Source organism: Neovison vison, chromosome 4 (genome assembly GCF_020171115.1).
Source record: "Neovison vison isolate M4711 chromosome 4, ASM_NN_V1, whole genome shotgun sequence".
Lineage (NCBI taxonomy): Eukaryota > Metazoa > Chordata > Mammalia > Carnivora > Mustelidae > Neogale > Neogale vison.
Window position 1 is genome coordinate 219,257,792 of NC_058094.1, and position 14,566 is coordinate 219,272,357.

The 14,566-nt window shown below is 40.9% G+C and overlaps 1 protein-coding gene across 1 annotated transcript in view; it reads left to right on the forward strand.

Moving 5' to 3' along the window:
- The window catches only part of LOC122905146 (probable maltase-glucoamylase 2), an 89,595-nt gene extending 76,283 nt beyond the window's left edge, over positions 1-13,312 (forward strand). The window contains exons 45-49 of the mRNA XM_044246741.1: positions 2,630-2,679; positions 6,881-7,054; positions 8,762-9,284; positions 11,421-11,771; positions 12,009-13,312. Coding sequence (XP_044102676.1) covers positions 2,630-2,679; positions 6,881-7,054; positions 8,762-9,284; positions 11,421-11,771; positions 12,009-13,312 — 2,402 coding nt within the window. The remainder of the gene's footprint in view (positions 1-2,629; positions 2,680-6,880; positions 7,055-8,761; positions 9,285-11,420; positions 11,772-12,008) is intronic.
- The last annotated feature ends 1,254 nt before the right edge of the window (positions 13,313-14,566 follow it).

Below are 14,566 nucleotides of genomic sequence, written 5' to 3' on the forward strand. Positions count from 1 at the left end.
CCCTATACTACATTTTATATATCAGCTAGTACATGCTTGAGTTGTTTCCACTTTTTCACTATTAAGAAAAATGCTGCTATGAATATCCGTGTACAAGTTTTTGTATAGACATTTTGTTAGTTCTCTAGGGTGCATACTTAGGATTGGAACGTCCCCTTTGTATAGTAACTCTATGTTTATTTTTGTGGGAACTCCCATATTCTTTTATAAGAAGGCGGCACCATTTTACATTCCTTCAGCAGTGCATGTGGGGTCCAGTGTCTCAGCATCCTTGCCAACACTTATTATTGTCTTCCTTCTGGGTGAAGTAATATACCACTGTGGCTTCTATTGATTTGTGTTTTTCCCTGATAACTAATCTCATTGAAGATCTTTTATTGTATTTACTAGCCATTCATTTTTTTTAAAGATTTTATTTATTTATTTGAATGAGAGAGGGAAAGACAATAAGTAGGGAGAGTGGAGGAGGGAGAAGCAGACTCCCCACCAAGCAGGGAGCCCCATGTGGGGCTTGATCCCAGAATCCTGGGATCATGACCTGAGCAGAAGACAGATGCTTAACTGACTGAGCCACCCAGGTGTACCTTACTGGCCATTCATAATCTTTTTTGGAGAAATGTCTATTCACAAACTGTGTCAACTTTTACATTAGATTATCTTTCTATTATTTAATTGTAAGTGTTTTTATATCCTCTAGATACAAGTCCCTTATCAGACATATGATTGACTGTACTGACAATTTGGGCTAGATAATTCTTTGTTACGGGTGGTGGCTGAACTGTTCATTACAAGATGTTTAGCAACACCCCTCCAAATGCCAAAAACATTCTCTTCAACCCCAAGATGTAGCAATCAAATGTCTTTCTAGATGTCACCAAATGTCGCACCAGCAAAATGACTGATGGTTGGGAACCAATGTTTTAAGGGAACATAGAATCCTTTTATATAGCTTGAGCTAACTGGAACTAGATGATTAATGTCATAGTGGGTTAATAACATAACAGTTAGTTTTTGTTAAGAAATCAGCTCCCTATGAGCAATATATTTCAAAAATTTAAGGAGAAAACAATTTTCTATGAAATTTCAGTTTCCTTCAACAAATGTCTTAGTTTCAAGGTTAAAAATCAATAGTCCCCGAGAGTTTAAAGATTTTTACACTTTTTAACTCCTATGGAGAAGCTCTTTGCTCCTTTTCACCAAACAGACTTAGAAATTCAAAATTTAAAACACCAAGACATAATGTAAGTACAGCTTTCACTTAAATTTTCCATTAATAGGTTTTTAACTATTTGTTAAATTTTTCCTTACATAAGGAGATTTGATAGCTAGTTCAAGGATAATCTTAGATCACCTTATTAACAAAATTCCATTCTTTGTTTAAACTGCTAGAAGAGTCTTATGATATTTGCTTAGGTTACATTTTCTAACCAAGGCTAAATTTAAAAAATACAGGCCTTATGATTATTTCTGCAAGAATAGAGGTAATTTATAGAAAATAAAGAAGAGAATTAATTGGTTCAAGGACAGATATATTGGAATATTGGTAAGAGATGGAATGTCAGTAAGGGCAAGAACAGAACATGAAATGGAACTGACTCTTAAGAAATAATAATTATAGAACCTACATGAGAAGGATGAGTCAAGTGGGCATCTACTAAGGATTATTTCAAGGAAGCGATGTGTGGGGAAACAGATCTAAAACACCTGAATATCATGAAGAGATACTTAGATTTAATATACTGTGTCACTGGTGACTTTGAAAAGATTAGACCCAGTGAAATAAGGAAACATTAGAACTGAAATACAGGAGATGTAGGATTGAATTATGAGTCGAGTCCACAGACATGACATAACAGAGGCCACCTTTTCTGAGACAATATGGCACTAAAAAAGAGATGTGGTGGTTGCTTGCTATAGAGAGGGTTTGTCAGAATGGAGTGTTCTGGAGCATAATTGGAACCCAGAGGAGAAAAGAGGGTCTGGGGAAGAAGTGATGGAGTAAGTTATATAGAGGCAGGAGGATTTGGGAACTAGAGCAATGTGGTAGGATGGTCTAAGAGAAGAATCATGAAGGTGAAGATGATGATGACTTTGCTAATGATAGTAAAGAATACATTTTGAGAACTTACTCTGCTCATGCAGCATACCATGAGCTAGGTGCTACTATCTCCATTTTACAGATGATAAAATGTTATTTGTCATAGTTTGCACTATTAAGTGTAGGAGCAGGAATTTGAATCCATGTCAGTCTGACTTGAGCCTGAATTCCTAGCTACTCTCCTCTGCTTTGAGCTTTTATCATCATAGTCATGTCAACCTTCATGGTTATGTGCTTGCTACACTGGCACAGAAGAAACCAGGCAGCAGCCTTCACATTTCCTCATCTGGGGTATCTATCCTTAGTTCAACCAAGATTTTCTGATTTTACAACCACTTGATCCTCACTTGAAATACCCTATTCCATCCCCATACTTACCTGTTGTGAAAGAATCCCTTGGCTACTTATCCTTAATGTTTCTCAGAGAGGTCATGATTATCCTGATCAGTAATTGTGACCCCTTTGACTATATACAAGATTATCTGCTACAGTTGAAGCAATGAGTAGTTTATTCTTTTTTCTTGCTTGCAGATACCTATGAAAATGGAAACTATTTCTTGGCAAATTTTACTGCAGCTCAGGTAAGACTATTTTATTGAATTTTATAAACCCATTCCCAGTTAGCTGCAGATTAAACATTATCAGTTAACTATATCAAAATAAAATCCTACATCTTAATAAGAGGAATGTCCTACCTTTACACTTATAAATTGGGTCCGTTGACATTAACATCAGGAATAAACAGTCCTTATTTGGACAATTATCCAATATGCCATCAGTTTTTTATAAGAAGAAACTTGTAGTTCATATAATGCTGGTGAAAAAAATGGGTCTTCAAATGTACAGCATGTTTTCTGGGGATGAGATGGCATTTTCTGGCTGATAATATTTTGCAGGATAAATGCAAGATCAGTTATCTATTGCACAATAATGGTGTATAAGAAACAACGTCAAAACTTCAGCAGCTTGTAACAATAAATAAATAATTTAAACAATACATTATTTAACCTGGGAGTTTTTAGTGTTCTGATAATCTGGGCTGGATTTAGCTGATCTTGGCTGACTTTCACTCAGTAACGGGTCTGTTTGGCTGCTTGGATGATCCCAGCTGTACTCACTCACATAGGTATGTATGTATAAGAGTGAGCTGGCTCCAGTGATCTAAGAAAATGAAATTTGTTCATTTGGCTTTATGGAGAATTAATAAGACTTTGAGACTGACTGCAAGCCGAATCAAGGGAAAATGAAGAAAAGAGGATATAACTTGAAGTAAATGGGCATCCTAAAGCTAGCTCTTGTTGATTTGGGAAAGCCTACAGTTTTGTTTGGGGTTTTTTGTTTTTGTTTTTAAAGATTTATTTATTTCAAAGAGAGAAAGAGTGAAAGAGAACACACACATAGAGGTAGAGGGAGTAGTAGACTCCCCGCTGAGCTAGGAGCCCAGTATGGGGCTTGATCCCAGGATTCTAGGATCATGAACTAAGCCAAAAGCAGATGCTTAACCAACTGAACCACCCAGGTGTCCCTGGGAAAGCCCACTATTAAATTGCCTGGAAATTTCTAAGCCAGTCCTTATATTAATATGTCCTAAGATTGCCTTATGGCAGGTCTGGACAGGACATTTTTTATGACTGTGGTAGAGGGCAAAAACAGAAGTGGAAATGCCTGAGCATTTTTTAGAATCTCCAATTTGTAGAAAGTTGACTAATATTCTATTAACAAGGGGAAGTCAGTTGGCCAAGCCCAAAGACAAAGGTGGGATACAATGCCCCATCCAGAGAGGGAGGGCATTGCCAAAATTACATGGAAAAAGGGTATGAATAGGGAGGAGTGAATAATTGGAGAAAATAATACAACCAATCTACCAGGCATGTTAAATGACTCCAGAGATAATCTATATCATTCTCATTAGAGTAGGAATATCATTCTATGTCAAACCTGGAATTTGCTTCTTTATAATTTTTATCTATTGATTTGCATTTAAGGAAAAACATAGCACAAATCAATTGTCTTTTCTACATAGCAGTGTTTCAGTTATTTGAAGATGTCTGTTATATATACCTTCCATCTTCTTTTGGAATTATTCATCTGCAGGCTAACTTCAAACTTCCTCTGTTTTATTCTTAAACAGATCTGATTATTCTGTTTGGACCACAATTAGTCTAGATTCCTCTCAAAACGTGGTACCCAGGATTGAAAGAATATCTTAGAGCTGCATTATCCAGTATGATAGTTACTAGCCACATGTGACTTTTTTTTTTTTTAAGAGAGAGAAAGAGAGCACACATGCACACTCAAGCATAAGTGGAGTTGGGGGGATGGCAGAGGGAGAGGGAAAGAGAGAATCGTAAGCAGGCTCCATACCCAGTGCAGTGTGGAGGCTTGTGTGGGGCTCTATTTCTTGACTCTGAGATCATGACCTGAGCCGAAATTAAGAGTTGGACCCTTAACCGACTAAGCCACCCAGGCATCCCATATGACTTTTGAGCCCTGGAAATATGACTAGGCTAATTTGAAATATTTGAAAGATTGTGAAATACCTCATTAATATTTCTATATTGAATACATGTTAAAAATGATAATATTTTAGATATGTTGGGTTAAATAAAATGTATTTTCAAATCAATTTCTCCTATTTCCTTTTACTTTTAAAAAATGTGGCTATGAGAAAATTTAAAATTACATATATGGCTTGCCATATATTTCTGTAGGATGACATGAACTTTATACTGCAAAACAGGCAACCTCAAAACATCAGTGACATGAAACAATAAATAGTTCATTGTCCAACTGTTACCTCTTTTTAGCTATACTCTATTTTCTTACGCCTACTGCCTCACATTTTTAAACTTTTTTAAATTTAATTTTTTAAACAGTTGTATCATATGCTATAAATCTCACGGTCATCTAAATTATTAAACACATGCATCACATAAATCTCATGGACATCTAAAACTTTCAAATTATCTTCATAGACATGATTGTCAGGTCATGCTCTCTCCATCCTGCAGTTGCCTTTTTGAAACTAAATGCAGGGCTTTGTATACTAATTAAATAAGTAAATTCTCTGTTCTTAATTTAAGAAAAGTTGAACCAAAAACTACATATCTTTCCTCTCAAAATGTTTTTTTTTTTAAATGAAACTGTTGATTTAGAAATCCTGGATTTTAGTTCTGTTTGTACTAACTAGTTATTTAACATAGGGAAGACACTTCCCCTGTTTAACATTTGTTTCTTTATTATAAAGCATTACATTTTCCTTAAATGCTTTCTAACTCTAAAACCTCATTCTTCTCTTATTCCAAAGAAGTGATAAGTGAATTCTAATTTCTGTGTGATTTTTGAAGGCGTTTCTTTCTAAGGTCAGAGGCTTGACATGAAAGAAAGCTTCTAACTTTCCATGGGGTAATTATCAATGGCATGCTGGCTGGCATAGAGTAATGGGGGTGTGGAGCTGATTTGTGGCTTTTGTTAATTCCTGTGGTTTATGTATTCCCACCATTTAGCCAATCTCAAGCTATCAATTGGCTTTCAGAATTCCAGGCAATTTAACAGTAGGCTCTCCCAAATCAATAAGCTCTAGCTTCAACAGACCCATTTACTTCAAGTTATATCCCCTTTTCTTCATTTTCCCTTGATTCCACTTGTGCAGTCAGTCCCAAAGCTTATTAAATTCTCCAGAAAGCCAATTGAATGGACTACTTTTTCTTTCTACTATTGCCACAAGAGTCAAGGAGTTTGTGGCTTCACTCCACTGCAACTATCTCCTTGATGCATTGCATAAAATCTTTCTCATCCTACCCATCTTAACCTGTCTCATTTTGTTTGCTCAGCATGAGCTACCACAGCTCTTGCACTTAATAAACGTGCCTTTTTTTTACACATGACTCTTTCTCCAGCCCCTTCCTCATTCATTTCACCTTTCTAAATCCATCTACCTTTCCTGGCTTCCTAAAGTCCCATGCCCTTCCTAAGCCCTTTCTTGACTCTCCTTATTCTGCAGTGATTTCTCCTTTCTCTTAGCACCTATAACAAATACTCACTATGATTTTCATTTAGGCCTTAATCACATATTACTTTGTGATTTACCTCACATTAGTTTAAACCTTGTGTTGATACAAAAACAGTTCATGGGGGCGCCTGGGTGCCTCAGTGGGTTAAAGCCTCTGCCTTCGGCTCAGGTCATGATCCCAGGGTCCTGGGATCGAGCCCCGCATTGGGCTCTCTGCTCGCTGGGGAGCCTGCTTCCTCCTCTCTCTCTGCCTGCCTCTCTGCCGACTTGTGATCTCTCTCTGTCAAGTAAATAAATAAAATCTTTAAAAAAAAAAACAAACAGTTCATGATTTTGTCAAGTCCTAGACTTATTGCAAGCTGTCCTTAGTCTAGGGGCTGTTTGCTGGGATTCTGTGTTCACACTGTGTCAACTCATACAGAGCTGCACACATGGGTGCATCATGATCCAACCATATCTGTGTCATTTAGCTACTCTCTTTACTCCCAGAGCCTCAATTTCCTCATTGGTGAAATTGAGATAATGATGCTTGCTTTTCAAAAATTTTTGTAAAAATTAGTAATGATATAAGTAAAATACCTTTCATTATGTTGGTGTTATCAAGTTTATCATGGCAGATGCTCAGGAAGTGTATATTCATGAAGTGTTTAAGAATAAAAACAGCAAACCAGCACAACAATAGTAATATGAGGTTTCTAAATATTTTAATGTGAAATACAGTCTCTTGATAGATGTCCTAAGTATTTTTTCTCTTTATATATTCTTTATAGAATCTATTGCAAATCCAGACCATATACAATAAGTATCTGAGTGACTCAAATCCACTGAAAGTTGGATATATTAAAATCTGGGGAACAAGCTCTACTTCTGTGATACAGGTCACTCTCACCTATGACAACCAGCAAATTACAGTGGTGAATTTTACGAGTGAACCTTACAGTCAGGTATGTCACAAAGGAATGTTATATCATAAATTAATTTTATTATTCTGCAGAGTTATCACCATTTTTATTTTCATTCTTTCACTTGCTTATATTTGAAAGGTTATAAAGGTACATGCAGTAGTATGTTCCTGAAAAGTTAGGAATGTTGAATCCTATTGTAAAATGTGTAGCATTAGTGGTCTTCCCAATGTAGTCCAGGAATCTATGATCAATGGTCTGGTGAAATCCTTTCCATGTGCTTCCCAGAAGTGGTTCTATGTGTTAAGTGAGGTTAGTATCTCAGGATAGCATAACAAAACTTATTTCCTTCTGTGGCAGAGGCTAAAATGAAAAAGTGATCCTCTAAAATTGTTGGGAGATTTTTTCCCTCTTTCTTGAAATTGCTCATGATCATGGCCAAATTGGTAGATCCTCCAGGTTGGTGCAAATTCAACTGTGGTGATCATCATGATGATTATGTCCCACCTGTGATGTGAGATAAAATTATTTGCTTAACAAAACAGAGTGATAAATAGCAGACCCTACTAGACCTTCTAGCAGAGCCCGATTTTGGAGATATCTACTTGGAAGACAAATTACCAGTAGAGTTACCAAGAGTAACCACAGAGGGAAAAGTATCCCGCTTTATAACACTAGACCTGTCCTAAGTATGATCCAGTGACCTGGAGGGGATCATTTAGCAAAGTGAAAATGGATAAGTATCCTTCTTGTGCTCCAAGCAGTGAATGAGTACCTGCCCTGCTAATACTTGGATTTTGGAAAATGACCCTCCGAACAATCAGATAGCTTTTCTCTCTCTAGTCTTTTTGCTAGTTCTCTACTTCAACACATTTTTCCTGGGCTGTTGAGCTCAAGACCACACTCTGAAAGTAATTACTCCCAGTTAAGACTAATGCAGACCTTCTTTGTAGGAAATTTTGTAGCATATCAGATGCCCATTATCTGCCAGGCACTATACTAGGTGTTGGGGCTGGTGAAAACATGAAACCGGACTGCCCTTTGGAAGGTTAAAATCTAGTGGCAAAGGAAAGAGATTTTTTTTTTCCCAACTTATTTATTTTCAGAAAAACAGTATTCATTATTTTTTCACCACACCCAGTGCTCCATGCAAGCTGTGCCCTCTATAATACCCACCACCTGGTACCCCAACCTCCCACCCGCCCGCCACTTCAAACCCCTCAGACTGTTTTTCAGAGTCCATAGTCTCTCATGGTTCACCTCCCCTTCCAATTTACCCAAATTCCCTACTACTCTCTAACGCCCCTTGTCCTCCATGCTATTGGTTATGCTCCACAAATGAGTGAAACCATATGATAATTGACTCTCTCTGCTTGACTTATTTCACTCAGCATAATCTCTTCCAGTCCCGTCCATGTTGCTACAAAAGTTGGATATTCGTCCAGGAAAGAGATTTTTATAAGTGTTGGTTATCAATGCTTAATCAAAGCTGCAAATACTTGTAAGCAATGTGGTGTGGCCTGATGAAGTGAAAAGACACAGATTTCCAGTACAAGGATCATGCACACAACATATTCCCCTATTTACTTGTCTAAAGTCAGTGACCCAGAAAGGAATCTTTATATCCTTTTATTAATCTCTGGAAAAGAATGAATGTATTGGTTTTTGTTAAATTATAATTTGAAAAATGACTTAAATATGATGTTTAAAAAGTACTAAATACCAACTTTATCTCTTCTTTTCTGGCAGAAGCTGACTATTCAACTTACCGACAAGATTATCAGCCTAGAAAAGCTAACAGATGTTACATGGATATATGAAGGCCCTACAGTTTCTACTACAACTATGACAAGTACCTTCCCCACAGGTTCTCTACATCCTTCTACAGTCTCTACTACAGCTACCACTTTTGAGACTATTATCACTAGTTCTGTTTATACTAGTACCACTCTTCCTATCCCAACCACTACTTTCTCAGCAAGTACTATTGAAGTTACAACTAGTATTACTAGTCTTAATACCACTACATCTTTCCTAACAAGTACTACTGAAGTTATAACTAAACCTAATGTTTCTGATAGCACTACGCCTTCCCCCACGAACACGACCGCTAGCCATAGTACTCTTCCTACCACGGACACTCCCTTCCCCACAGGTACTACTGCCTTTACTACTACCACCAACCCTTACAGCACTACGCCTTCCCCCACCCCCACGAACACGACGGCTAGCCATAGTACTCTTCCTGCCACGGACACTCCCTTCCCCACAGGTACTACTGCCTTTACTACTACCACCAACCCTTACAGCACTACGCCTTCCCCCACCCCCACGAACACGACCGCTAGCCATAGTACTCTTCCTGCCACGGACACTCCCTTCCCCACAGGTACTACTGCCTTTACTACTACCACCAACCCTTTCAGCACTACGCCTTCCCCCACCCCCACGAACACGACCGCTAGCCATAGTACTCTTCCTGCCACGGACACTCCCTTCCCCACAGGTACTACTGCCTTTACACCTACTACCACCAACCCTTACAGCACTACGCCTTCCCCCACCCCCACGAACACGACCGCTAGCAATAGTACTCTTCCTGCCACGGACACTCCCTTCCCCACAGGTACTACTGCCTTTACACCTACTACCACCAACCCTTACAGCACTACGCCTTCCCTCACCCCCACGAACACGACCGCTAGCAATAGTACTCTTCCTGCCACGGACACCCCCTTCCCCACAGGTACTACTGCCTTTACACCTACTACCACCAACCCTTACAGCACTACGCCTTCCCCCACGCCCATGAACACAACCGCTAGCAATAGTACTCTTCCTGCCACGGACACTCCCTTCCCCACAGGTACTACTGCCTTTACACCTACTACCACCGCCCCTTACAGCACTACGCCTTCCCCCACCCCCACGAACACGACCGCTAGCAATAGTACTCTTCCTGCCACGGACACTCCCTTCCCCACAGGTACTACTGCCTTTACTACTACCACCAACCCTTACAGCACTACGCCTTCCCCCACCCCCACGAACACGACCGCTAGCCATAGTACTCTTCCTGCCACGGACACTCCCTTCCCCACAGGTACTACTGCCTTTACTACTACCACCGCCCCTTACAGCACTACGCCTTCCCCCACCCCCACGAACACGACCGCTAGCAATAGTACTCTTCCTGCCACGTACACTCCCTTCCCCACAGGTACTACTGCCTTTACTACTACCACCAACCCTTACAGCACTACGCCTTCCCCCACCCCCACGAACACGACCGCTAGCAATAGTACTCTTCCTGCCACGGACACTCCCTTCCCCACAGGTACTACTGCCTTTACTACTACCACCAACCCTTACAGCACTACGCCTTCCCCCACCCCCACGAACACGACCGCTAGCCATAGTACTCTTCCTGCCACGGACACTCCCTTCCCCACAGGTACTACTGCCTTTACTACTACCACCAACCCTTACAGCACTACGCCTTCCCCCACCCCCACGAACACGACCGCTAGCCATAGTACTCTTCCTGCCACGGGCACTCCCTTCCCCACAGGTACTACTGCCTTTACACCTACTACCACCAACCCTTACAGCACTACGCCTTCCGCCATGCCCACCCACACGACCGCTAGCAATAGTACTCTTCCTGCCACGGACACTCCCTTCCCCACAGGTACTACTGCCTTTACACCTACTACCACCAACCCTTACAGCACTACGCCTTCCCTCACCCCCACGAACACGACCGCTAGCAATAGTACTCTTCCTGCCACGGACACTCCCTTCCCCACAGGTACTACTGCCTTTACACCTACTACCACCAACCCTTACAGCACTACGCCTTCCCCCACGCCCATGAACACAACCGCTAGCAATAGTACTCTTCCTGCCACGGACACTCCCTTCCCCACAGGTACTACTGCCTTTACACCTACTACCACCAACCCTTACAGCACTACGCCTTCCCTCACCCCCACGAACACGACCGCTAGCAATAGTACTCTTCCTGCCACGGACACCCCCTTCCCCACAGGTACTACTGCCTTTACACCTACTACCACCAACCCTTACAGCACTACGCCTTCCCCCACCCCCACGAATACCACCTATAGCAATAGTACTCTTCCTACCACGGACACTCCCTTCCCCACAGGTACTACTGCCTTTACTACTACCACCGCCCCTTACAGCACTACGCCTTCCCCCACCCCCACGAACACGACCGCTAGCAATAGTACTCTTCCTGCCACGGACACTCCCTTCCCCACAGGTACTACTGCCTTTACACCTACTACCACCAACCCTTACAGCACTACACCTTCCCCCACGCCCACCCACACGACCGCTAGCAATAGTACTCTTCCTGCCACGGACACTCCCTTCCCCACAGGTACTACTGCCTTTACTACTACCACCGCCCCTTACAGCACTACTCCTTCCCCCACCCCCACGAACACGACCGCCAGCAATAGTACTCTTCCTGCCACGGACACTCCCTTCCCCACAGGTACTACTGCCTTTACTACTACCACCAACCCTTACAGCACTACGCCTTCCCCCACCCCCACGAACACGACCGCTAGCAATAGTACTCTTCCTGCCACGGACACTCCCTTCCCCACAGGTACTACTGCCTTTACTACTACCACCAACCCTTACAGCACTACGCCTTCCCCCACCCCCACGAACACGACCGCTAGCCATAGTACTCTTCCTGCCACAGACACTCCCTTCCCCACAGGTACTACTGCCTTTACACCTACTACCACCGCCCCTTACAGCACTATGCCTTCCCCCACGCCCATGAACACAACCGCTAGCAATAGTACTCTTCCTGCCACGGACACTCCCTTCCCCACAGGTACTACTGCCTTTACTACTACCACCAACCCTTACAGCACTACGCCTTCCCCCACCCCCACGAACACGACTGCTAGCCATAGTACTCTTCCTGCCACGGGCACTCCCTTCCCCACAGGTACTACTGCCTTTACACCTACTACCACCAACCCTTACAGCACTACGCCTTCCCCCACCCCCATGAACACGACCGCTAGCAATAGTACTCTTCCTGTCACGGACACTCCCTTCCCCACAGGTACTACTGCCTTTACACCTACTACCACCGCCCCTTACAGCACTACGCCTTCCCCCACCCCCACGAACACGACCGCTAGCAATAGTACTCTTCCTGCCACGGACACTCCCTTCCCCACAGGTACTACTGCCTTTACACCTACTACTACCGTCCCTTACAGCACTACGCCTTCCCCCACGAACACGACCGCTAGCTATAGTACGCTTTCTACCACAGTCACTCCCTTCCCGGCAGGTACTAATACCTTTACACCTACTACTACTATCCCTTATAGCACTATGCCTTCCCCTACAAGTGTCACTACTACTAACACTAGTGATACCCTTCCTATCACAAGCAGTCCCTTCCCAGAAAGCACTATTGAAGTTACAGCTAGTACTGCTGTTACTAATACCACTGTGCTTTCCCCTATAAGTACTATTGCTGGCACTAGTACTACTCTTCCTGTCATAACCACTCATTTCCCGACAAGTAATACTGATGCTCACACCAATACTACTGTTCTAATTGCCACTACTCTTTCCCCAATAAGAACAGATACTACTAGCACCAGTAATACTGATCCCATTTCAACCACTCCTATGAATAGTAGTGCCAGTAGTATTCTCAATAGTTTTCCTAGTACGACTCCTTTTTCTGTAACTACTCATGTTATGAACACTACTGTTGCTATGGTAACCACTTCTATAAGTACTGATGTTGCTAGCACTGGCAACCATACTCCTATTACCAGTTCTCCTTCCCCTACAATATCTGGTGGTAATAGTACTAGTAATACTATTCCTACAGTATCTATTTCTTCTACAGATATTCACTCTATTAGCACTAATACCATAGCTATCTCTACTACCAATACTATAAATAATACAGGGCAGGCAGTAAATATTACTGATGCAGATAACTCTAGGAGTGTTCCAGGTAATACTACACATGTTTCTATTCCAAATACCACAATAGCCTTAGGCACATCAATGACCACTCTAGTAGACACAACAACTCACCATCAGGTAAAAAACTCTACAGTCAGTTATTTACCTATTATTACAACTAATGCTACCACCAGTATTATAAATACTACCACATATGTTCTAAATACTATCATTCTTGATAGAACAACAATGAATGCTTCTGCTACCAAACCAACTTATATTGATAATGCCATAAATGCTACTCTAGTTCCATGATTACTATCCAAAGCATCATAATTACTACAGACATCTCTTTAAAACAACTATTACAGGTATAAAAATCAATAAAATATACATGATTTTATGCTACATAGGTTTTCACAGATATTAACAGCAGTTTTTATAAATATGGCTACTCCAAGCACTATAGACACAGCTGATATGTCCAAAGATACATCCATGACTATTTTTATAAGTATAATTAAAGAAACCATGGATACTTCTTCTGCAGCCAGAATATGTACTCTAAAAATTATGAGCCCTATAGACTTATCAATTAAATGGTACATATTTTATATATCCTTGCTAGAGACTTCATAGATGATTTTGGTATCTCAGAAAATACCATATTAGTCTCTGTAAATACTATTGCTTTAGATGTAGTTATTAAAGTAGCCTAACTTGTTCTTAAGTTATGGGACATGAAACCATAACTGAAAGCAATGGTGATATGTAGCACTCACATGGCTACTATAGCAACAGTTGTTAATATTATAGTAATTATTTAATTAGTAATGTTAAAAATCATGCCTTATTTTCCTATGGATTTTTCCACATACCATGGCTACCAATAGAATAATACACTATTACACATCCTGAAAATATTCTCACTTCTAAAACAATCCTAGATATAACCATAGATATGGAAAGTGCTACCACTGTAGATCTTGTATATATTTGGACTCCAGGAACTAAAATAATTAAATTAAAAATGTTGGATGTTACTTTTACTATCATAGGAGATAAAAATGTGATTATAGATGTTAAAAACATAACTTCCTATTCTTTGCAACCACTACCTCCATAGGTACTACTGATACTCTTACTGCAAATTTGATAAGTACTTTTATTTACAAATCTTAAATGCACTTCCAGGAAATTAACAGTCAGTTTTCCTTAGGAGATAATCTTAGGGTCCTTGCTGTTATCCTGAATGACTGGTTTCAATTACAAATCTCTAACTCTTCTGTAGACTAGAAATGACCCAGGTGGAGATGAATATTTAAAGATATGGCTTAGGGGAGATAGTCTCTACCCTGGGATTGGATTTCTTGTTGACTTTTAATTAGTTATAATCTTGTTTACTTTTTCTCTTATCTACCAGCTTTTCCCTTATTACTTCACTGTGAACTCCCCTTCTGTGTTAGGACTTTCATCATGTTCTTGGTCGTTCATATCCAAATTTACTATTTATCCTTGGTCTGTTACTTTCTTAGATCAGCCAGACCCCATAAATAGACTCATGGTCAT